The following is a 24808-nucleotide window of genomic DNA, read 5'->3' as shown; positions in this document are numbered from 1 at the left end:
GCGAGGCACCCTCGAATGCTCCAGAAAGGACAAAACCCCCGTTACAGGGCCTCAAAAGGGCTCTGTAGTCTAAGGCACCACTTCTGTTTTATTATGGATACACAAATTATGCAATGGAACATCAGAGGTCTTCTAAGAAACCTTGATGATGTGTAAGAACTATCCACGAACACAATCCAAATGTGCTGTGTTTACGGGAAACACACTTAAAATCAAAACACAAACGTTCTTTCGACAGTAGGTTACTTTTCGCAAAGATCGCGATGATGCTATCGCATCATCGGGTGGTGTTGCCATTGTAATTAAAAAAAGCATAGCATGTCAACGTTTACAGCTACGAACGGCCCTTTAAGCAGTGGCGGTTCGAGTTGTTCTCCTAAACAAACTTATCACTGTTTGCTCGCTTTACATACCCCCTCATTACAAATTAAACAAACATGAATTACAGTCCTTTATAGATGAATTGCCAGAACCGTATGCTGTTCTTGGCGATTTCAATGCACACAGCTACCTGTGGGGCGACCCTCGTATAGATTCGCGAGGTCGTCTTGTTGAACAGTTCCTTTTTTCTTCTGGTGCGTGCCTGGTGAACAAGAAGGAACCCACATATTACTCTCTTGCAAACAGAACCTTTTCTTCAACAGATCTTAGTATAGTTTCCCCGTCTATACTGCCTGAACTTGAATGGAAAGTTACCAACAACCCTTACGGGAGCGACCACTTCCCCATACTGCTAAGAACATCTAAAGAAAACAAATATCCACCACAGGCTCCTAAGTGGAAGATTGGTACAGCCGACTGGGAGAAATTCCGAACTCTCACTAGTATGTCACGGGATGACATGTCTTCTTTAGAAATTGATGCTGCTGTGCAGTATTTCACAGCCTTCATAATAGATGCCGCATCTAAATGCATATCTGAAGTACTAAGTGGCTTGGCATACACACGGCGTGTCCCGTGGTGGAACAACGAATGTAGGATCGCTAGTAAGAAACAGAACAAAGCGTGGGGGTTGCTATGCGCTTCTCCCACTGTAGAGAATCTTATCAACTTTAAGAAAGTAAAGTCCCAAGACAGGAGAACCCGCCGAAAGGCCAGAAGATAAAGTTTGCAGAAGTTTCTTTCGAGCATCAACTCGTTTACAGATGAGGCCCAAGTCTGGAACAGGGTTAATAAGATAAGAGGGCGACAAACATATTCACTCCCTTTGGTAAATACACAGGGCGATACACTGCAAGATCAGGCAGACTCACTTGGGGAACACTTTGAGAGCGTGTCAAGTTCAACCCATCATTAAAAATCCTTTCTCAAATATAAGCAAATAGAAGAATGTAAGCCATTCATAAGAAAATGCCGAGAGTGAACCGTACAACCGTCCTTTTAGTATTGCCGAGTTTAGAGCTACCTTGAGCGGATGCAAGAGCTCTGCACCAGGATCTGACAGAACCATGTATAAAATGATCAAAAACCTACACAATGACATGCAAGTTACACTACACGTGCTTTTCAACATTATTTGGGCTGCAGGATACCTTCCAACCGCATGGAAAGAAGCCATTGTGGCCCCTGTTTTGAAACAAGGCAAAGACCCTTCCTCAGTGGAAAGTTACCGCCCGATAGCCCTCACAAGTTGCCTTTTTAAGGTATTCGAAAAAAATGATTAATCGGCGACTGATCCATTTCCTTGAAGTGAGCAAAATGCTTGATCCCTATCAGTGTGGCTTCAGAGAAGGGCACTCCACAATCGATCATCTTGTACATATTGAAGGATATATCCGTGACGCATTTGTACACAGTTTTTCTTATCCATATTACTCAACACGGAGAAAACGTACGACACAACGTGGCGCTACGGCATCTTGAGAGACTTGTCAGAAATGGGCATTCATGGCAATATTCTAAACCTAATGGAAAGCTATTTGTCGAATCGTACGTTCCGGGTAAAAGTCGGCAATGTACTGTCACGTCCTTTTATACAGGAAACTGGTGTACCCCAGGGAAGCGTGCTCAGCTGCACACGCTTTATTGTTAAGATGACAACACTTCGTGCTTCATTACCACCGGCCATTTTTTATTCCGTCTACGTGGACGACATTCAAATAGGTTTCAAATCATGTAACCTTCCAGTGTGCGAGTGACAGGTACAGCATGGCCTGAACAAAGTGTCAAAGTGGGCAGAGAAAAATGGATTCAAAATCAATCCTCACAAAAGCTGTTGTGTTCTCTTCGCAAGAAAGGCCTGGTCCCGGATCCTTGCTTAGAACTGTGTGGACAATGAATGCCTGTCAGCAAAGAGCACAAATTTCTAGGTATTATACTTGAATATAGGCTCACTTTCATTTCACACATTAAATATCTTAAAGAAAAATGTCTAAAAACAATTAACCTAATGAAACTTCTATCCCAGACTACACGGGGTAGTGACAGGAAGTGTCTAATGAATCTCTACAAGAGCCTAATTCGGTCAAGATTGGATTATGGCGCCGTAGTCTATAACTCTGCCACCCCGTGCGCGCTAAGGATGCTGGATCCTGTCCACCATCTAGGTATCCGCTTAGCTTTCAGAACAAGCCCAATTGAAAGCTTATATGCCGAATCGAATGAGCGGTCGCTCCACCTGCAGAGATCATACATCAGCTTTACATATTTTCTTAAAGTGCAATCTAACCCTGAACATCCATGTTTTAGTAACGTTACCGACATGACATGTGCTACACTTTTCCGCAATCGTCCCTCTATAAGACAGCCTTTCTCGCTGTGTGTGAAGGAGCTTAGCGATGAAATACATGTCCCACTCCTCGAGCATCGCTTAATGCATCCAACCAAGCTGTTACCTCCTTGGGAGTGGCAGGTGGTGGAATGTGACGCATCCTTTCTAGAAGTTACAAAGCATGCTTCAGAGGTCGAAATCCAAATGCATTTCCTAGAACTTCAGTATAAGCACTCGTGCACAGTGTTACACAGACACTTCCAAATCACATGCCGGGGTGTCCAACGCGGCCGTTGCTCCACCTTCTCGGAATCCGATGTACTGCATCCGGAAACGAGTATCTTTACGGCCGAAGCTTACGCAATATTGTCGGCTGTGATGTGTACAAGGAAATCAAAGCTCCAAAAAGCAGTCTCCCAGACTGCCCAAGACTCCCCAAGCGTCGTGAAGGCCTTGATGTCACTCTGTAAGCACAAAAATCCAGTCCTTACTGAACTCTATTCCTACCTGTGTAAAGCTTATCTATCTAATCAGCATATCATTATATGCTGGGTGCCTGGCCATAGGGGCATCGAGCGCAATGTTCTGGCGGACGAGATGGCCACGTCAATTGCATCGCATGCTGTTAATTCTACCGCTGCTGTCCCTGTGACAGATCTGAAGCCCTTCTTAAGAAAGAAACTACGAAACCACTGGCAATGCATGTGGGACACAGAAATAAAGAACCAACTGCATGTGATAAAGCCACAGTTAGGTTCTTGGCCCTCTGCAACAAAATCATGGCGAACAGATGTCCTATTCTGTCGTCTCAGAATAGGACACACATTTGGCACGCATAACTTTTTACTCACTCAAAATGATCCTCCAACCTGCGGTAGATGCAGGGAGAGGCTGACAGTCTTCCACGTCCTCCTAGAGTGTCAGGAAGCCAAGTCTGAGAGAAACATTTTCCCCTAGCATACAGGCAGCACATCCCCCTTCATCCTGTAATGTTACTCGGCCCAAAACCGCTCTTTGACACCAACGCAGCCCTAGGTTTCCTGAAAGATGTTGTATTACATGTCATTAGCCCCACACGTTCGTAGTGTCTCCTCTCTTAGGATGCCACTGTGATAGCTGTTTCGTATAGCACATGCCGCTAGGCCCTTGTGTTTCAAGAGCTCTGGCGAGGCGGTAGTGCTCCAGGCAATTTTGCCACCTCGCATATTTTCTATATTGCATCATTTTTTCACGATGGATTTTATTGCACATAGAGCATGTCATTTGTCATCGACATGACATCCAAAGCCGCCATGTCGCTAAATGGAACGCTTCTCTGCTTACTGCAGGTTTTTCTTGGCTTCACTGCTTCTGGATGCGAGCGCCCACTTGATGCGTCTTGTGACAACAGCCAGCTGATCAACAAAGGCCCTTCATTTTCAACGCTGTCGTCATCCGGCAGCGCAACTCTACTGGCCTATCCTTTCAAGTATCACAGCGTGACGTCATCGCTTGGCGCCGCTATAAAAGAAGACCGGCATGATTTCGTCGTCTGTGGGCATGGCGGATTCAAAGCCGCCATGTCGCTAAACACAACGCTTCTCTGCTTACTGCAGGTTTTTCTTGGCTTCACTGCTTCTGGATGCGAGCGCCCACTTGATGCATCTTGTGACAACAGCCAGCTGATCAACAAAGGCCCTTCATTTTCAACGCTGTCGTCATCCGGCAGCGCAACTCTACTGGCCTATCCTTTCAAGTATCACAGCGTGACGTCATCGCTTGGCGCCGCTGTAAAAAAAGACCGGCATGATTCCGTCTTCTGTGGACACGGCGGATCCAAAGCCGCCATGTCGCTAAACGCAACGCTTCTCTGCTTACTGCAGGTTAGTCCCCGTTCTAGTTCAATACGTAGTGATTGTCAAGGCTTAGTGGTTCTGCCATGCCCACGGCGTTTTGTAATAGCGTATGACTGCTTTGTCGTTTGCAAACTACTAATTTGTGGCGACGTCGAGGAAAACCCAGGACCTACCCAGAAGGAACTGTACAAGCAACTACTTCAAGGTCAGACAGAAATTTGCAAGGAACTATTAGAAATAACTGATTTTGCTAAACTGAAAGAACAGATGCACGACTTTAGGCATACTGTTGAAAATATGGTGTCTGAGCGCTTAGTGCAGCATGAAAATACTGATCAATTGCAAGCCACATTGAAATCGTTTGAACACGTGATGTCTTTTCAAACTAAAAAGCTAACAGACCTTGAAGACCATAGCAGGCACTCTAATTTAATTATTCATGGTATACCTGAGACCTCCGTAGATTCAGAAGAGGAACCAAAGGTCAAGGTTGTGAAAGGTATTTTTCACAACAAACTTGAGGTTAAATGCGAATCTGTTGGGCGTATCCATCGACTTGGTAAGCAGGTGGGAAAGTGGCCTGTAATAGTACACCTGCAAGACTTCAAGGAAAAAAAACAAATACTGAAAAACGCAAGCAAACTGAAGGGCTCAAATATCTTTATTAAGAATGATTATTCTAAATCCACGTTAAGAAAACGCAGTCTGCTCTAGAAGAGCGCAAAGGCCGAGATAGAACAAGGCAAAAGAATCAGCCTAATACACGACAAACTAAAGATAGATGAGGATATGTATTTTTGGGACAAAGTGCAAAACAGGCGGGTGAAAATGACAAGCTACAAAAGCACCACCCCTCAACCGTCGAAACCTTGACGTAATGTGCATGCGCACGACAAGCAACTTCGTCTCTTTAATTTGAACGCCCGTAGTATTAGGAATAAAATGGAGCCCCTCGAAGTTTTGCTGCTGCAGTACGATCCTCACATTACCATAATAACAGAGACGTGGTTACATGAACAAGTGAACGATGACGACATTTTCCTGCCTTCGTATACGATTTTTCGTAAGGAAAAGCAATCAAGGGGAGGTGGTGTGGCCGTTCTGATCCAACACTAATTTGAAGCTGTCTTGCTGGAGGACGTACCGGAGCTTGAATGTATCTGCATTAAAGTAACCTTGTGGGGCCACTCATTCATCCTATACGCATTATATAGGCCGCCTGACTCACCTCTTGAATACTTACTAAAATTAAAGCTACGTATGTCTAAATACCAGGACAACAAAGTTATTTTGATTGGCGATTTTAATCTACCTGGAGTAGACTGGGAACGTTTTGATACCTTTTTAGCCAGTACCAATCATGCAAATACTGTGTTTAACATAATGCTCGCACATAATTTGATAAAATTAGTTCATGAACCAACGCATTATCAAAGTGCCTCTAAATCCATTTTAGATCTGGTGTTTATTCCTCGTGATTTCGGTACATCCACCGTTGTAATTGATCAAGGGCTGTCTGATCACTGCCTTGTCTCAGTTTCTATTCCCCTGGTGCCGCTTTCGCAGACTGCAAACCCGTCCTTTCATTATGTGAAAGACTATACACGTGCCCGTGATGAACGCATTATCGACCACCTAGAAACTTGTCTAACAGATTTTGTTAATACGGATGTTTGCAGTTTGTGGGACCAATTTAAACGCATATGCTTCTACTGCATTGAAAACTTTATACCGTTTAAACATAAGAAGGTACATAAACATACACCATGGATGACGAGAAGCATCATGCACCTCAAGCGTAAAGTAAAAAGATTAAAGAAAAAGCATGCTGACCCCAACTTATATCCGACACTCTAAATAACCTTGCACGTGCGGTGCTTACCTCGAAAGACTACTACTTCAATACGTCACTCCCAAACTTCATAAAAAATGATCCAAAGAAGTTTTGGAACTACATCAGCGAAAAAAAGAAACCCATATCACAGGTTCGTGTCGATGGTTCATTGGTATCTGATCAGACCGCCATTGCTCAAGACTTCAATGACTATTTCCACAGTGTATTTTCTGCCGCTAGTGATTCTCTACCCACCAGAAACATGGACCATGCTGTAAATGTAAACTTCATTTCTTGTCCTGGCGTCCTTGCTATGTTGCTTGACTCTAAGACTAAACTTCTTGCGGTCCCGACAATATACCGAACATATTTCTTCGTCGCTTTGCGGAGTCTGTTGCTAAATACTTAGTTATTATTTTTCGTGTCTCTCTTCTATCAGCGGAATTGCCAGATGACTGGAAGTCAGCCCGACTTGTGCCTATATTCAAGAAAGGCGACCGTCTATTAGTACAAAATTATCGTACAAATCTTTGTGTTGTAAACTTATTGAACACATAATAGCTCACAAATTACACGAATTCTTAGAAGAAAACTCAGTTTTATCAAATCAACATGGATTTCGAAAAGGATTTTCTACCACAACACAGTTGGTTACTGTAGTTCACACCTTTGCAGCTTGTCTAGATACGAACAGTCAAATTGATGTAATATTCCTAGATTACAGCAAAGCATTCAATGCAGTCCCACACAATAAACTAATTACTAAGCTTCGGATGATTTGCATACCAGAATGATTCATTTCCTGGATTTCAGGCTTTCTGTACAACCGCAACCACTACGTTCAGGTGGGAGAACAAGTCTCTGGCTGCCTTCCGGTAACTTCTGGCGTTCCGCAGGGGAGCGTAGTTGGCCCTCTACTTTTCTTTACTATATATTAATGATATTGTCAATGTCGTTAACACCCCAGTTCAGATTCGTCTATTTGCTGATGACTGTGTTTTGTTTAGAGAAGTTGCCTGCATTACTGACCAATATGACCTTAACTCTAACTTAGACAATGTGTTGAAATGGTGTGAGCAATGTGGAATGCTTCTTAATGCAACTAAGTGTGTCTATCTCCCCATAATGCGCAGAAAAGTCCCCTTAGACTACACTTACAATTTAGCTGCAGCACCTTTACTGAAAGTAACATGCTATAAATATATAGGCTTACCATTAACGAGTGACTTATCATGGAACTTGCACATAAATACCATCTGCTCTGCCACTTTCCGGAAACTATGCCTTCTGCACCACAAACTCAAGACTGCTCCCTCTAGTGTTAAACTACTCTCTTACTATTCCTTAATTAGGCCAAAACTTGAGTATGCTTCCATAGTTTGGGACCCTCACACAAAAATTAACATTAAGAACCTAGAAAGAATTCAAAGAAAAGCAGTACACTTTATTTACAGTAAATATAAGGCTACTGACTCCCCCACTGCATTACTAACCGATAACGGCATTGAACTACTACAAATTCGAAGAAAGAAAAGTCGACTAGAGTTTCTATCAAACTTAATTAATCATAGAATAGCCTTAGACACCGCAAAATACGTATCCCCCTTGATAAGCAGACCCACTCGACACCACTACCCTCATTCTCTAACACCTATTTTTGCAAGGACTGACACTTTTTGGTACTATTTTTTTCCGCAAACAATAGATGACTGGAATAAACTAACTGAAGCATACGCCCAGCGCCCGTGAGCTGTATATCATTTGTGTAAATAATCTTATTTCGTGTATTAATTATAGTTGTATTGAAATCAAGTTAAATTTTTTTTCTTAATCTTCTACCTTGCGACAAAACAATTTGTGTTAAAAACGTGTTACACACTTGTTTCATTTTTTCTGTGTATATCATCTTTGTTTCTTGCTCACCCTGCTTGCACTTCTTGTCCGCAGTATTGTATAAATAAAATAAATAAAAATAATCTTATTACAGATAGATTTTACGCACTCTAGAGCGACTATTTTTAAGGCCCCTTTACAGCCACGTCATATCAACTTCATAGAACTCGTAACTGCACTGCGAACTCATCACCACAAACATGCCGCTCTTTGGCCATACCTGGCCCTTGCGCCAATAAACACCATATATTCATTCATTCATTTCGACGCCAATCTTCATGGCTAAGCTGAGATGGTGCTGCCTTCAGTGCATGTCTGCCCCCAGAAGCATGTCAAAGCAGCATCTCAAAAATGAGGCCAGTAATAGCTGGTCCAGATGTTGGGAAGCTGTAGTCCCTGGGACATGTCTTGCGAGGCTATTCCAACTTCATCGCTAGTTATATAAGGAGCCTCTGTATTCTGTTCATCACTACTTCCTATGAAGGTAGTGTGGCTGCTCTGGGTACTGTAGTGGTCAGTATGGAATTCTGCTGCTTTTACTACATCAGCGAAATTGCTGATGACATTACCCTGCTTATCTTTCACTGCATACATCTTGCCTTGTCCTATGCTAAGTTATCTTCTGACTGATTTCATGCTGCAATCACTTTTTACTGCTTCCTCAGTTTTTCCCAGGTTATAATTTCGAATATCCGTTACTTTCTTCTTGTGGATAAGTTTTGACAGTTCAGTGAATTCTATATGATCTCTTGAGTTGGACACTTTCATGCTTTGTCCTTTCTTTATTAGGCCCTGCATTATTTGGGAGAGCTTACCTACTGGTTGCCTTGGTGTCTTATCTCCCACTTCAACTGCTGCTTTCGAAATCGGCCAGGTCAAGATTATGGTTTCATTCATTACCTCTGTTATCTTCATCTTCCTATTCTAAAGCCGAATATTTGTTTGCTAGCACCAGCCTCAATTCGTGTGCTTTCACCCTTACTTCATATAGGTTGGCCTGTTTCTTCTTCACTAACTTTACTCTTTCTGTCTTCAAATTGAGGTGAATCATAGACCTAACTAACCTATAATCACTACACTTTACCCTCCGTAACACTTCTACATCCTGCACTATGCTGGGATCGGTAGAAAATATGACATCACTTTCTTGTTTGACCATTATGGCTTTTCCAGGTCCACTTTTTGTTGCTACACTTTCTGAAGGTGTTCATTATTCGCACTTTATTCCTTTCTGTGAATTCTGCCAACATCTCTCCTCTAGTGTTCCTATAATCGACGCCATAGTTACCAATTGCTTGTTCACCAGCCTGCTTTTGCCCCACTTTTGCATTGATGTCGCCCATTACTACAGTATTCTGAGTTTGCACTTCTCTCATCGCTAATTCCACACCTTCATAAAACTGATCTACATCTACTGATCTACTTTCACCAGTACACTTAACATCACAGTGTAAAATCCGGTTTGAGGTGGACAACATGTACAGTCTCTGGGCGTGGTAAACGGCGCTTGGGCGATGGCAGGTCTCCATCTGGAATCGCTTCATAGTTCATGTCACATACACGCCTTGGTACTGTGTATGGTCCGAAGTACTTGCTAAGGAGTTTCTCGCTGAGGCCTCACTGTCTAATGGGGGTCCAAACCCAAACTTGGTCACCAGGCTCATAGGTAATTTGTTGATGGTGGAGATTGTACCTTATTGCATCTGTACACTGCTGCTGTCTTATCTGCACACGGGCCAGTTGATGTGCTTCGTTGGCGCGCTGAATGTTCTCCTCGACATCAGGAGCTAACTGGTCGAGCTGATTGATGTCTTCATACGGAATCATGGCGTCTAGCACAGTTTGAACATCTCGACCATAAACGAGGCAAAATGCCGTGAATCGTGTAGTTTTCTGCGTGGCAGTGTTGTGCTCAAACGTTACGTACGGCAGGATGTTGTCCCACGTTTTGTGCTGCACATCCACGTACATAGAGAGAATGTCTGCCAATGTTTTGTTTAGTCTTTTTGTCAAGCCATTAGTCTGAGGGTGGTATGCAGTGGCTTTTGATGACTTGTGTAACTGAACTTGAAGATGTCGTCCAGAAGCTTCGCTGTAACCTGTGACTTCGCTGTGACCGTCCCTAGGTCAGTGATGATGAATGACAGTGCGCCATGCCGAAGCACAATGTAATGCATAAAAAACTGGGCAACTTCAGATGCTGTCCCGCGTGGTAGTGCCTTCGTCTCAGCATAACGCGTAAAGTAATCAGTTGCGACAATGATCCACTTATTGCCGGAGGAAGACAAGTGAAATGGTCCAAGAAGGTCCATTACAACTTCGTCAAACGGCGTACGCGGAGGGTCGATGGGTTGTAGAAGGCCTGCAGGCTTGAAGGGTGGTGACTTGCGGCGCTGGCATTCATGGCATCCTTTCACATAGCGTTTGACGCAAGCAGTCAGCCTAGGCCAGTGGTACAGCTTTCGTACCCTGCCCAGAGTCCTTGAGTAGCTCAAGTGACCAGATGTCGGTTCGTCTTGGCAGGCTAATAGGATGGCGTCGTGAAGGGCTTGAGGCACTACTAGAAGATATGGTTTGTTGCCGGCACCTGTATTTCTTTTGTGTAAGATGCCGTCTTGTAGGTAAAATGACAACCATCGTGAAATAGGGCGAGGAATGGATGCGATGCCGCCTTCTAAGTGATCGATAATGGGCCTTAACTCGGCGTCCGATCGCTGTTTAGCGGGCAGATCCGGCCTGCTGAGGGCTCCCTGGAACGCGCTGTCGTCTTCCTCGTCAGGATTCTGAGATTCAACAGGTTCTCGTGATAGCGGGTCAGCATGTTCATGTTTTCTGCCTGACTTGTGTACGATGGTGACGTTAAATTCCTGGAGTCGCAGACTCCAATGTGCCAATCATCCAGAAGGGTCTCGGAGGTTGGTCAACCAGCACAAAGCGTGATGATCGGTCACAACTTTAAATAGCCGCCCGTAGAGATACAGCATAAACTTCGTAGTACCCCAAATAACCGCGAGGCACGCCTTCTCTGTGGTGGAATAATTGGACTCGGTGCGTGACAGAGTGCGGCTTGCGTAGGTGATAACTCGTTCAGTCCTGTCTTGCCGTTGCACCAGGATAGCTCCGAGACCAATATTGCTGGCGTCGGTGCTTACTCCTGTGTCAGCATCCTCATCAAAATGACTGAGCACGGGAGAAGACAATCGACGTTGTAGCTCCGCAAAGGCGGTCTGTTCCTCATCAGTCCAGAGGAATAGTGTGTCGTCAAGCGTAAGGCGAAATAGCGTCTCTGCAATCTTTGAAAATTTTTCAATGAACCGTCAATAATATGCACACAAGTACAAAAATCGTCGGACACCTTTCTTGTCAGTTGGAGCGGGAAAAGCAGCTATGGCAGCAGTCTTCTCAAAATCGGGCAGAACACTAGCCATGCTCATGACGTGACCAAGGAACTTCAGTTCCTTGTAACCAAAATGGCATTTCTCTTGGTTGAGTGTGTGGAATCCTCACCCGTGCTCTTGGGACCAAGGAACGACAACACAGTGGTGCAAACAATCATAAGGGCATTTATTGCACCTTTCATAGACTAATGCCTGCTAGCCGAGTTGCTATCCACAAATTATGCCGATTGGCGCGCAACAAATCGCACAAGTCAGACTCACCATGACTGAATAATGAACGAATATGTTCGCCCCATGCTGGACACCAGCGCCTGGTTGTTCGCGCGTACGGTCACGTGAACGGAGGCGCGTTCGAACGAGGCCTTCCGAGATGGTCTCGCAGAAGCATAGATCGGCGCACACGCGGAACGTCCGCGCCGCTGGCCAACCCCAGGACAAAGAGGAAGAGCCTTCTCCTATCTGCGCCCAAGTAACCCCGCTGTTAGGTAGCGTTACCAGAGCCACACTCGCGCCATCTCTCGCAATGCGCTTCAACCACACCGACTGCCGCGGGCACCAGGCCACGCGGCGAAGCTGGATTACAGGAGATGGGAGCTATGCGGGAAAACATATTGGGGGACGCGTGAGAGTCACGCATCCCCATAAGTGTAAGGTCAGCCGATCGAATGGCTTCGAGTACATACCGAAGGCGTCGAAGGTGCTCGTTAAGCGTTTCCGAAAAGACATCAACGAGGTAGACGAGGCAGCTTTCCCATTTAAGGTCAGCGAGAACTGTATCCATAATTCGCTGGAATGTGGCCATAGCGGAACAGAGGTCGAAAGGCAGTGCTCTAAATTCATAAAGGCCGTCCAGAGACACAAAAGCAGTTTTCTCATGGTCCCACTCATCTACTTCAATTTGCCATTAGCCACTTTTCAGATCAATAGAGGAGAAATACTTCATGCACCTCGGCCTGTCCAGAGAATTGTCGACATGAGGCAAGGGGTACATGTCTTTCTTTGTGACGTTGTTTAGCTTCCGGTAGTCAACACAAAACCGAAGCGTGCCATCTTTCTTTTTAACAAGAACGACTGGCGATGACCAGGGACTGCATGAAGGCTGTATGACGCCGTCTTGACACATTTCCTTCACCTGCGTTTAAATCGCATATCGTTCAGTTGGGGAAACACGATAAGGCGGTTGCTGTATGGGGGGCACGTCGTCATAGGTGATGATACGATGTTTCGTAAGCGATGTTTGACGTATCTTCGACTGTGCAAAGCAAGAGTGGAACTTGAGCAACAGCTGGTGCAGGGGTTGTTTGTTCTCTTCAGGAAGTGTTGGACTAATGTCGACGTTGCGTAGATGTGCTTCAGAAGTGCTGATTGCCTCGGAAACAAAACTCACCTCCGTACTTAGAAAGGCAACTTAACTTGAAGCTCATGCTTGACTTGATATAAATGATGCATGATGCGAACGCACAGAAGACGCTCATTGCATTTAATTTTGTGCATTGACGACAGGCGTCTTTTGAACCAAGTCAAGCATGGGCTTCAAATTAAGATGCATTTCTGAATACGGGGGTCGGTGTAGGCGGTGACACCACCGGGTAAAAGGTGCCGGTGTTCGTAGCTGAAGTTCTTGACAAGAACCTCACAGTGGCCATCATGGAGATCAATAAGGCTTCTTGCTACGCAAGCACCTTGAGAAAGCAGGAGAGAGCGATTGCCCTCTGTGACCACTTCACCATGTAAGAGTCTGTCACATGCCACTTGAATCATGACACTTGCACGCGGTGGTAATGTGACAGCGTCATCGGTGACATGAACAGATGTTCGAGGGTGGATGGTGTAGGTCGTCGCTGCGGCACTCTTTGTCGAGACAGTGACGAGGCATTGTCGAACGTCGATGATAGCTCCGTGCTCCCTGAGAAAGTCCATGCCCATGTTTAGGTCTCGAGAACACTGAGGGAGAATGCTCAAGCAATTGTAAAGCCACAAATCTGTATTCTTGCTGTGCACGTGCCAAGTGGTGTGACCATGTGCCCGCCAGCTGTACGAACTGGCATTTGATTCCAAGGCGTTGTCACTTTCTTCAGAAGGGTGAACAGTTTCTTGCTGATTATAGAATAATCCGCTTCGGTGTCCACTAAAGCAGTCAATTCACGACTGTTGAGCAGTACAGGAATGTCCAAGGAAATTCTTCTTCCATAATCGGCAGGTACTGTCGTCGATGAGTCGTCGGTCCGCGTCAATAGGGGTCCTTGAGCACGTCCAGACTTAGTGGCCACGCCCCGGAAGGCCGCTGTGGTTAGTTTTCCCGGCGCGGGCTGGACGACTGACCCTGCACCATGCTCGAATACGTACGGCGAGTCGGAGAAAACCGCCATGGTGAAGGGGAACAGAAACAGTAGTTCGCCTTGCTAAAACTACAATTGGTACCAGCCGACAAAATTCGTGGGTGCACCAATGCAAGTAAAACAATAAAAAATCTTACTGCAGAGACTTTCTGCGAGAAAACTGGACATCCGCCAGCGTTCGCACAATGAACATGCACTCGCTAGCAGACACACTTCACAACAAGAGCAACATTGAAGACGTCGTGTTGTATAACGTATGCCTCAAATAGGTATGCGTAGCAAAAATGTATGAAAATAAATTTCCAGTGGAAATGAAGCACTATTATAAGAGCGTATGTGCCCAATCTGTCTTGGAGCCCACAGTGAAATTACGTTGAATAATGCCACGAAGCGCGTCTCCACCCAAATCCAGTTCGCTCGCAGCGCTCTCTCAAAAATTTTCCACACGCAGCGCCTCAGGGAGAGAGCGCCCTTCGGCCCACTCTACCATAGTCTAGTACACTCCAGTTGTTCGCACCAATTTCTAAAGGTTCCTTCTGTTTATGCGATCACGGTAAAAATGTTATGTGCAGGGGGTATTTCAAAACTACATTTAGAACATTTAATGTGTATACTCAACTAAAGCCTGCCCTCGTGAGGGCCACAGCCCCACATTGTAGGGCAAAATTTTTGGGGAAAATTGAAAACATCCCTCTAGAAAGCAACTTAGTTCTGTTGCCACTAGATGACGATAGCTGCTTTTCTGCCGATGCTGCTGAGGCTGTCATTGCCGCACCAATATTTATTTGTGTGGCATGTTGTCTTCAGTCAGATTGGTGACATTTTGCCTCTAAGAAGGGAGCACTGTTTGGACCAGTAAAATAAAATAAAAATGCTTATAACATGTCATTTGTGCCTCTTGCCCTATGCTACAGTTGCAGAAACAGGACAAACTTTAGCAGGCCATCATCGGCCTGATTCATGTAAGGGCCACACCCAACTGAGATTCTAGACTAGTGCAGCCCTTACACGAGTTTATACAGTATGTTGATGCACTCATAGACTCGTACTCGGCTCAGGCTGAGGGAGTTGTCGTTTGCAATGCTTGCCACCTTTATGTATTGTTACGATTGGCCTGGTGGGTGTAGTGGCCTTCGAACCTCTCCCAACTTGCTGTGACTACTCGCTTAGTGAAGCCAACAATGCGCCTTCTTCAGGCAGCCCAATGGCACTAGCAAGGGTAGCCAGATTTGGCAGACCGAGTATTGTTAGTTGGTTTACTGTCGCCTTCACGGTCTAACTATAGCAAGAGAATTCCTGGAAAAGGGTGTTTAATGGCACTTTTCCACAGACTCGAGTAATCGTCACGGTCGTTTGGCATACATGGCAGCTAACTGCGGAGTCTGCTCCGGAACCAAGATGCGGTAGCATGAGTCAAGCGCGACAACCCCTTTCTACGAGGACCCTCTCCGCTCGGTGTGTTCAGTGAAACAAAAGTGCGGAAGTGAGTGTGTAAATCCTTGCCCTCAAAGGCAGGTCCTTCGATGATGTTGAACGCTAAAATTGGATGAAGGGATGCTAGACTCATGAAATGTAATGTTCTCCATCCTTCATGTAGGTATTGTAAATAAATCCTTGTTCTCGATGAGAACCAGTTCCTCCCTTCGACCATGTCCTTAGCGGGGATCAGTCAGACGACGGCATGGGCCAGCTACCTCTTATGTGCCCGACTCCAACTCTTAAAATATCCACATGCGTTAATGTTGAACACCACAAGGTATTCATTATTCAAATCTCACAAATTTGAACTATCTCATCATATCTGTCACACAAATACCCTTTCCCAGGAAGTTCCTCAGTTTGTGTTGGCAAGCATTTATCCTTCAAGAAAGCATAAACACTTTGCCTAAAGAACTCTGGGATCACCAAGTGTTCACGCCTTCTTCTACAGAATGGTTCAGGTGTGTTCAGCAGACTAGTTCAGCTATACAAAACGAGAGCAGCAGTGTTTGCAACAGCGGAACTACTTGCAATCAACACAATTATAACGAAATTCGGAGAGTTGAAGGTGCTCCGAAGAGGCTGTGCTAATTAATGCAAATCGAATCCAGGTGAAAAAGTGGCGATGTGCAGAGCACTCTCGATCGCAATGTTGCCGCGTTTTGGGCGACAAGGGACCATGTCACTCCTGTGGCGAGACAGTGCAGTTTCTCAGCTGCCGCTAGCTACCAACGTTGGGTAAATTCATGGCACTGTTCTTGGGGAAGTAGTCTACAATAACAATATTGTGAATTTTCTAGCGCACTTACTTACACAATAAAGCAGCCATGTTTGTACTTAAAGGGCCCCGAAACGGTTTGGACAAATTTTGTAGATGCGTAGGGTACAACTAAAGTTAATCGTTCGCACCACAATTTGTGTGAAACGTCTCATATTAAGAGAGCTACGGACGATTACAAGTTACCCTCCTCCACAGTCATGCATTTGGCCCTCAACTCGTTCGCCGATTGATCGGGGCTAAGCTCCGCCTTCACTGGCTCTGCATCATGATGGCACGTCGTGTTGTCAACTTCTGGTTCTCTAGGAGCGAGCGCGCAAAGTCTCTCCAAACTCTCCGCCAGCTTGCTTGGCAGTCGACCCCAAGCAAGAGCTATCAAAGCAGCGTGTGTTGCGAGCATTCTGTCGAAGCGCTGAACGTGTCTGGTATTCCGGTAACCACAGGCAAGCTGGGCATTTCGGTAGATGGCTGGAGGCATAAACTCAAACTGATGAAGGAACTTTAGCGTAGACGTATGTGAGCGGCCTGATCGGTCTCCACGGTCCTGCCACTTGTTGGCACAGAGCTTAACCAGCCAAACAAAGCGCTAATATTGCTCTAACCAAGTGTAAAACATTTTAAACATTTAAAAAAACGTTTTGATGATTACGCTCCTGCAGAAAGTTTACACCAGCAGCAAAGAAGAATATGTTTCGTTACTGCTACTGTGTATGGTTGAGCTCTGTGCCACCAGGTGGCTGCACTGTGCAGACCATTCACATTTGCGCTTCTGCTAAACGGCACAGTCAAGTGGTCAGGCCCTGTTGCCTTGTGCTTGTGTTTGCCCTAACACCAGACTCGCAGAACTTTATTGCATTAGTAATCTTCCGGTGTAAAGTGATGGCCGCAAACGCGCAAATCCTGGCGCCGATAGGATAGTGGCAGTCCGATGCGCTGCAGCTAGTTCACTCATCTGCTGCCTTGCAGAGGGACACGATGTCGCAGCTCGACACATTGCCAGTTGCTACGTTTGCAGTCCACAACGCAACAAAGTCGAATCATGGTGCTCGCGAAATGACAGACCGAGACGCATTGTAACACAAGCAGACACTTGCTGTGTGCTGGCAGGGCTTAAGTGTTCTGAAAAATTGTTCTTGTGCATTCTCTTTATGTTACTTTCTTTTTATAAAAACAAATTAACTAACATTCCAACTAATACAAACATAATTTGTTTACCATAAAGTTCGAAAAATTATCGATCACGCGCCCTGGTCAGCCAATCAGATAGCTTGCCCCACTGACATCGTATGGGTGATTTACGTCATATAGGTAGGGGGCGGCTTAAAATTCCATCGAGCAGTGTGCTGCGATCGGAAGCGATGTGCATTTTTAAAGCCTTTTAATAAATTGCATGCTTTACGCAGAGTTCTTACATGCATCAATTAATAATCGGAAGGACCTATTCTGACTCAGTACATTTGTAGAAAATCGTCAAAATTGTTTCAGGGTCCCTTCTACATAGAAATGTAAAATTGTTGTAGGAAGTGATATCAAGAAATAAGGCGTGGTTTTTTTAGTCAGTATTAAGTTGTATATTGCCTTTTTCTGCATGCCAAGTCTCATTGAAATGTGTAACACAAATGGCTTTGATAAGAACCTTATGCCCCAGTGTGGCATAAAACAGTGATGCCTTGGGATTGTCTGTTGATCAGACAGCTAGACATTGGTAACAGTGCCTAGTTTGCAACATTTAGACTCGCCGTGGTTGCTTTGTGGCTATGGTGTTGGGCTGCTAAGCACGAGTCCACGGCATCAAATCCCAGCCACGGTGGCTACATTTCAATGGAGCTGAAATGCGAAGACACCCATGTACTTAGATTTAGGTGCACCCAGGTAGCCCAGATTTCTGGAGTCTCGCATTACGGCATACCTCATAATCAGATCGTGGTTTTGGCTCTTAAAACTCCATCATTTTTTTGTAACATTTAGATGCCAGTTCTCAATAAATTGGTGTATTCTCTCATCTGAGATAGCGATATTATTGGTGTTCATTTATTGCGGACTCCAAGTGGTGCACTAGATGTTGTCCATATAGTCTGAAGCATCGAATTCCATATTCAAAGATAGCTGCCTTGGTTTTCATGCAAGGGTGGCTTTGCATGTATTTTTTGCTGTCTGAAACCCTGACTATGTGTGCATGGGACTTCTTGCATAGATTGCCGCAGCGCAAGTTCTACATAGGATGTACCATTTTTAACCTGTTCAGCTCTTGGATACTTCTTGCTTTTGGTATATAAATTTGCTGTCCGCTTTTGTAATGTTTTCTGTTGCTATGTTCTACCTTAGTGTAATATTACTGTGCAATCAGTGTTCAGAAATGGACAAAAATATTGTAAAATTCTACTAGTGGTTGATTTCTCGCTATACAGACTTTGTCCTAACCAACATATCTTCCCAAACAGATATCGTGGAGGCGTACGACCAAGAAAATGCAAGCTTCAAGACCAAAATTTTTCTCCTTGAAGAAGAACTTAAGGCTTTGAGGGACATGCTGACTAATATCACAACTGAAAAAGAAGAATTGGAGGAAAACGTGGCAAAAAATTGCACAGAAAAGTCATCCCTGCGAGGAATAATAAAAGACATTGAGGCCAAGTGTAGGGAGCTTCACCACCAAGTACTTTGTCACAAAAAACAATGTGCTGCCAAACAAGCGGAAATAGAACAATTTGTTTCTGAAAATGAAGTGCTGAGAAACAAAGCCCAGTCACTTGCTGATTGCCAGCAAGAGCTGAATGCAATCTTGGACCATGTGAAGGCAGAAAAGCATGAACTCGAGGAGAAGGTGGCAGAAACTTGCAAAAAGAATTCTTCTCTGAAAGCAAGCATTGAAAACCTCGAGGCCAAGCATACTGAGCTTCATCACAAGCTTGTATGCCAGGAAAAAGAAAACACTGCCAAGGGCACACAAGTCGAACAATTGGTCCTTGAAAATGAAGTGCTGAAAAACAAAGCCCAGTCACTTGCTGATTGCCAGCAAGAGCTTAATGCAATCTTGGACCATGTGAAGGCAGAAAAGCATGAACTCGAGGAGAAGGTGGCAGAAACTTGCAAAGAGAATTGTTCTCTGAAAGCAAGTATTGAAAACCTCGAGGCCAAGCATACTGAGCTTCATCACAAGCTTGTATGCCAGGAAAAAGAAAACACTGCCAAGGGCACACAAGTCAAACAGTTGGTCCTTGAAAATGAAGTGCTGAAAAACGAAGCCCAGTCACTTGCTGATTGCCAGGAAGAGCTGAATGCAATCTTGGACCATGTGAAGGCAGAAAAGCATGAACTCGAGCAGAAGGTGGCAGAAACTTGCAAAGAGAATTGTTCTCTGAAAGCAAGCATTGAAAACCTCGAGGCCAAGCATACTGAGCTTCATCACAAGCTTGTATGTCAGGAAAAAGAAAACACTGCCAAGGGCGCACAAATCGAACGATTGGTCCTTGAAAATGAAGTGCTGAAAAACAAAGCCCAGTCACTTACTGCTTGCCAGCAAGAGCTGAGTGCAATCTTGGACCATGTGAAGGCAGAAAAGCATGAACTCGAGGAGAAGGTGGCAGAAACTTGCAAAGAGAATTGTTCTCTGAAAGCAAGCATTGAAAACCTCGAGGCCAAGCATACTGAGCTTCATCACAAGCTTGTATGTCAGGAAAAAGAAAACACTGCCAAGGGCGCACAAATCGAACGATTGGTTCTTGAAAATGAAGTGCTGAAAAACAAAGCCCAGTCACTTGCTGATTGCCAGCAAGAGCTGAACGCAATCTTGGACCATGTGAAGGCAGAAAAGCATGAACTCGAGGAGAAGGTGGCAGAAACTTGCAAAGAGAATTCTTCTCTGAAAGCAAGCATTGAAAACCTCGAGGCCAAGCATACTGAGCTTCATCACAAGCTTGTATGTCAGGAAAAAGAAAACACTGCCAAGGGCGCACAAATCGAACGATTGGTCCTTGAAAATGAAGTGCTGAAAAACAAAGCCCAGTCACTTGCTGATTGCCAGGAAGAGCTGAATGCAATCTTGGACCATGTGAAGGCAGAAAAGCATGAACTCGAGGAGAAGGTGGCAGAAACTTGCAAAGAGAATTGTTCTCTGAAAGCAAGCATTGAAAACCTCGAGGCCAAGCATACTGAGCTTCATCACGAGCTTTTATGCCAGAAAAAAGATAACACTGCCAAGGACACACAAATCGAACACTTGGTCCTTGAAAATGAAGTGCTGCAAAACAAAGCACAGACACTTGCTTACTGCAAACATGAGCTTATTGCCCTGAATGATGAACTTGCCCAAGTGAAATTTGAAAAAGAGGAAGGTGAGAAGAGGTTGGCAGAGCTGCACATAGAGAAGACAACTATAGAGAGAAGCCTGGAAGATCTTGCAAGCAACTTCCATAAACTTCATCATGAAGCCGTGCAACATCAGGAGGAGAAAGTGATTCTCAACATGAAAATGGAGGAAATTGAGAAACAAAATGAATTTCTCAAAGCAAATATTCAGATTCTTGAAGATTTAAAAAGCAGATGGGAACATCAGCATTTGCTCTTAACAGCCTGCATTGAAGATCTTCAATGTAAACTTGATGAAGCACACTGTGAGGAAGCTGAGCTTAAGTCATCAGTGACTCTTTTGCATCATGAAATTTCCGTTCATGAGCAGTTAAAGCAGGACATGCTAAAGGAACTTGATGACTTTGGGGACATACTGACCCTCAATACAAGCCTGGAAGAAAGACTCACTTCAGCACTTCTTGAAGTTGACAGCCTTCGTAGCAGCAACAGTGAATTTGCCAAGAAACTGTCTGCTCTGGAGGATGCAAACAGGGTAGCACAAAACAATATTTCTGAACTGCTGAAAGAAAGAAAACAACTTGAAGAAAGTATTAAGTCGTGCCACAATATCAGGAATGGAATTGAAGTTAAGCTCTCGGATGCCACACGCAACCTTAATATTTGGAAGGAGAAGGCTGAAGTTTTGTCCTGCGAAAATCGTCGCCGAGATGAAGAACTGACCAACTGCACTCAGCAACTCGAAGCTGCTGTGCTCCGTGCTGATAAGTACAAATGTGTATGCAGTGAACTTGACAGGCAGAGGAGGGAGCTGCGTGACCAACTGAAGCAGCTGTCAGAAGAACTAGCACAAGTCAAGGATGAGTGAGTTGTCTTTTATTTCTCTCTCCTTGCTTGTAATTTGCTTAGCTGCACTTCAGTTGTATCTAGGAAAGAATAAATCATTTTGTTGCACACGTACTCTAGATTTAAAAATTGAGCATCCAAAACTAATCTGCTCGGTCAAAGACATACAATATGAAGCAGTGTAGTGGAAAAATTGACACTTCTGAGTCATTGTCAATAATGTTCCCTTTTGGGACTTAAAGCCAGTGTGAGGTGGGCAATTATCTACATATATGCAAGATGCAAATTTTCTCATTCCCCCATATGCTAACTTTCCAAAACCTATCATAATTAAGATTTCCTAATTTTAAGTTCCATATTAATATGCACCACATGTGACCTGAAAAAAAGTTTAATGATGAGGATGACACATTGGAGACAATATTCACAATGTTGGTTGAGCTGAAATTTGTATTTGTTATTCAACAGCTGTTTTTGGTCTGAACTGCAATATATTTTATTTTCTTTCATTGTGCCTCTTAGTGTGCTGTGCCTTCAGGCAATAACGAATTTCATTTTATGTACCGTAGTTTGAGGTTGTGGTAATTGTGATGTTCTATAAAACACAAGGTCACCACAGCACACCTTTTTACATAAAATTAGCACTGTTGCTTTCAAAATATGTCAAAGTTGCTGGAGTTGCCATGATTCACTTTCATCTCAGCAGAACAACTTAGTTCTTACATGTACTCCTAGTGTTTGCTTGAATAAAATGCACTAGAGGTACTAAATTTAATGAACTGGAAGATGTGCATTGTATGCTTGCATGCCATCTGTGTGGTTCTTTTTGCAAGCACTGGCAGCACGCGACTGGTGTTGCACACCAGGTCAGAGTGTTGAAGCCACCATTGAAATATTGCTTTGTCTTTAGTCTGAGTTCATCACTGCTGCATTGAATGGAGCCAATGAATACAGTGGAACCCCTCTAATTAGTAAAACCTCATTAATGCATACCTGCTTAATAATTCCAGTTAAATAGCTGCAATGAATCCCCCCGCCCTGTCGCCATTGAACCTAATATGTTGGCTGACTGCTTAAGCCGTAGTCGCTTAACGCATGCCAACGGTTAGCGCATAGTATTTACTTAATTTTTCGGCATGTACAAGGGCAGCATTGGAAAAATGCTGTGCGTGTAGACCATAGATAGCAAAATTGCGGCGCATGGACCTTTCCCGGACTGAAATAGCCACCGATAGTGATGTCAAAACATGGTAGCCATGAAGTGTTTCCTGCTGCTATAGCTTCTAGGCACTTCTACGTGGTCGTCATGGATGATGACATGGATGATGGCCCTCCCGGATACGACGCAGCTAGTGCATTGACCGTCATGAGGGTGATCAGAAGTGGGGACTGATGCAGAAACTGGCTCGCGGCCTCACTGAGCTTGGGGATGCAGTCATTCATCGCTGCAAGGCCACTATGGTGACAAGTGAAAATCGGATTTTTTTTTTTGTCCTGCTCGCAAATAAATCTTGTCTACGTGTGTTTTTGAGTAAGAATCAAGTGTTTTTTTGGCCGCTAATCTATAGCCGCTCATCTGCCATTCTCGGCTTATTAGTACATCACTAAGTGTATACCTTATCCACTTTCCCTGCCAGATATATATTAACGAGGTTTTACTGTAGTCATCTTTGCCGCTGAAAAGTTCATGAAACTTAACATTCTTAAATTAAAGTTCGTTATACCAATGCAGATAATTTTATGTCCTCTGAACAATTCTGTTTTGAAAGGTCAGCTATGGAACACATCGGTTCTTACAACTTCGGCTATCAAAGCATAATAAAATCAGTGCCACAATATGTGTTTGAGGCTTCTGATGTTTAGTGTAACTGTATATGCTTAATGGCTAAGGCCATCACTTTAGGCAGTTGTAATACAAAACTGCATTAGCACTCTAAGCTTGTAATTCAATGCATTGGCATGGCATGCCCTGATGATAAAACGATGAAGCATGCAACTAGCTCTTGCACTGGTTATGCACGCCAGAAACAAAATCTGGATGAAAAGTGTCATTGCTAGGGAACTAACTCATTTTGTGCGTGCGGTGGCGCAGCATGGCCTTAGTTGCCTTTGTGCCATTAAACCCCAACCAACCAACCAACCATTTTGTGCATACAGTTTGTAGATAATTATGCTGCAATTGGAGCTGGCCTTGTGTGTAACACTCAGCCTAAGAGTACACATGCACTAGCCATGGTCTCACTCTTCTGTCTAATCTGGTGTTTGATTTTGAGGGATGTTTATTGCACATCTTCCTTTAAGCTTAGGTACGAAATGTACACAAGTGTGAAGAAAATTTCTGTGCTTATGCATTCATGCACAATTGCTACCAATTGTTTTGTCTCAATTATAGTGCTGTCACCTCCTGATCTTCATTTCTCTGACACAATAGTTGATCAGACACCGCCAAATTCCTTTGTTGCTGACAGCTTACACCTGTGCCTGCTTACATGCTCCTAATCTCCCTACAAACAAGCATGAAATTCATCCAGTGTGGGTATCACTAATATAGGGAAATGATACATTTATTGCTTGCAGCTTCTGTGTTGGTCCATGGAGATGCTGCTAGAGTACTGGTGAAGCTTGCCTCTTAGAATATTTTTGCCAAATTTACAGCCTTATCTCATGAGATTAAAATATTTGACCTTGCCACTTACATTCATAGAAATAACATAAATCATTTTTGGCAAGTATGGCACATCTGTTGTAATTAGGAAAAGCACTGAGAAACTGAGTGCTATGAAGACCACAATGTACAATAATTTTTGTAGGACAAAAGTATGTGGTTTCAATTTCGTTTTCGCTGCGAGCAAGTTTTCACATTTCCCTTTTGTAAAGGGGGCATATTGCTATCATACTGTAGACTACCATGCTTACCACTTGGCTTCCTCAACCGCCCTTTTTCCACCAAAACTGTTTTTCTAAAATAATACAACTGAATATTAAAAATGATGCAGCTCCAACACACGTCTTGGAATCTATGTGAACCAAAGCGGTAAATCATATGCTAAAGGTATGCCCATTTCATTCCTGCATCTTTAACATAAAGGAAACTGGTGCACATGCATGTGCTCTTGCACACCTGTGCTAAGCAATGAGACACATGCGGATCATATCAAAGAGCTAGTAGGCATTGGTACAATAAAAGTATACATGCGATTGTGGCCTAATGATTACAGTATTGGGCTCCTGTGCTGGGGATTGAGGTTTGATCCCACCATTGGGCACTTAATTCAATATCTAAGTGTATGCTTTTCACCAAGACAACAGCACCCAGTCATAGTTGGGAAAGTATGGGAGGATTTGCAAAGAAAGCTTAGTTTCAAGGCTATATTCCTCTGCATATGCC

The 24808-nt window shown here is 44.1% G+C and overlaps 1 protein-coding gene across 3 annotated transcripts in view; it reads left to right on the top strand.

Annotated features, from left to right (window-relative positions):
* LOC142557013 (uncharacterized) overlaps positions 1 to 24808 on the top strand; it is an 88721-nt gene that overhangs the window by 28165 nt on the left and 35748 nt on the right. For all 3 annotated transcript variants that reach the window (XM_075668567.1, XM_075668560.1, XM_075668553.1), the window contains exon 6: positions 18708 to 21438. In XM_075668567.1, the coding sequence (XP_075524682.1) occupies positions 18708 to 21438 (2731 nt within the window). The remainder of the gene's footprint in view (positions 1 to 18707; positions 21439 to 24808) is intronic.

This window comes from Dermacentor variabilis, chromosome 1, assembly GCF_050947875.1.
Source record: "Dermacentor variabilis isolate Ectoservices chromosome 1, ASM5094787v1, whole genome shotgun sequence".
Taxonomy (NCBI): Eukaryota; Metazoa; Arthropoda; class Arachnida; order Ixodida; family Ixodidae; genus Dermacentor; species Dermacentor variabilis.
Note: the sequence above shows the minus strand (reverse complement) of the source record. Positions and strands in the feature narration are given on the sequence as shown.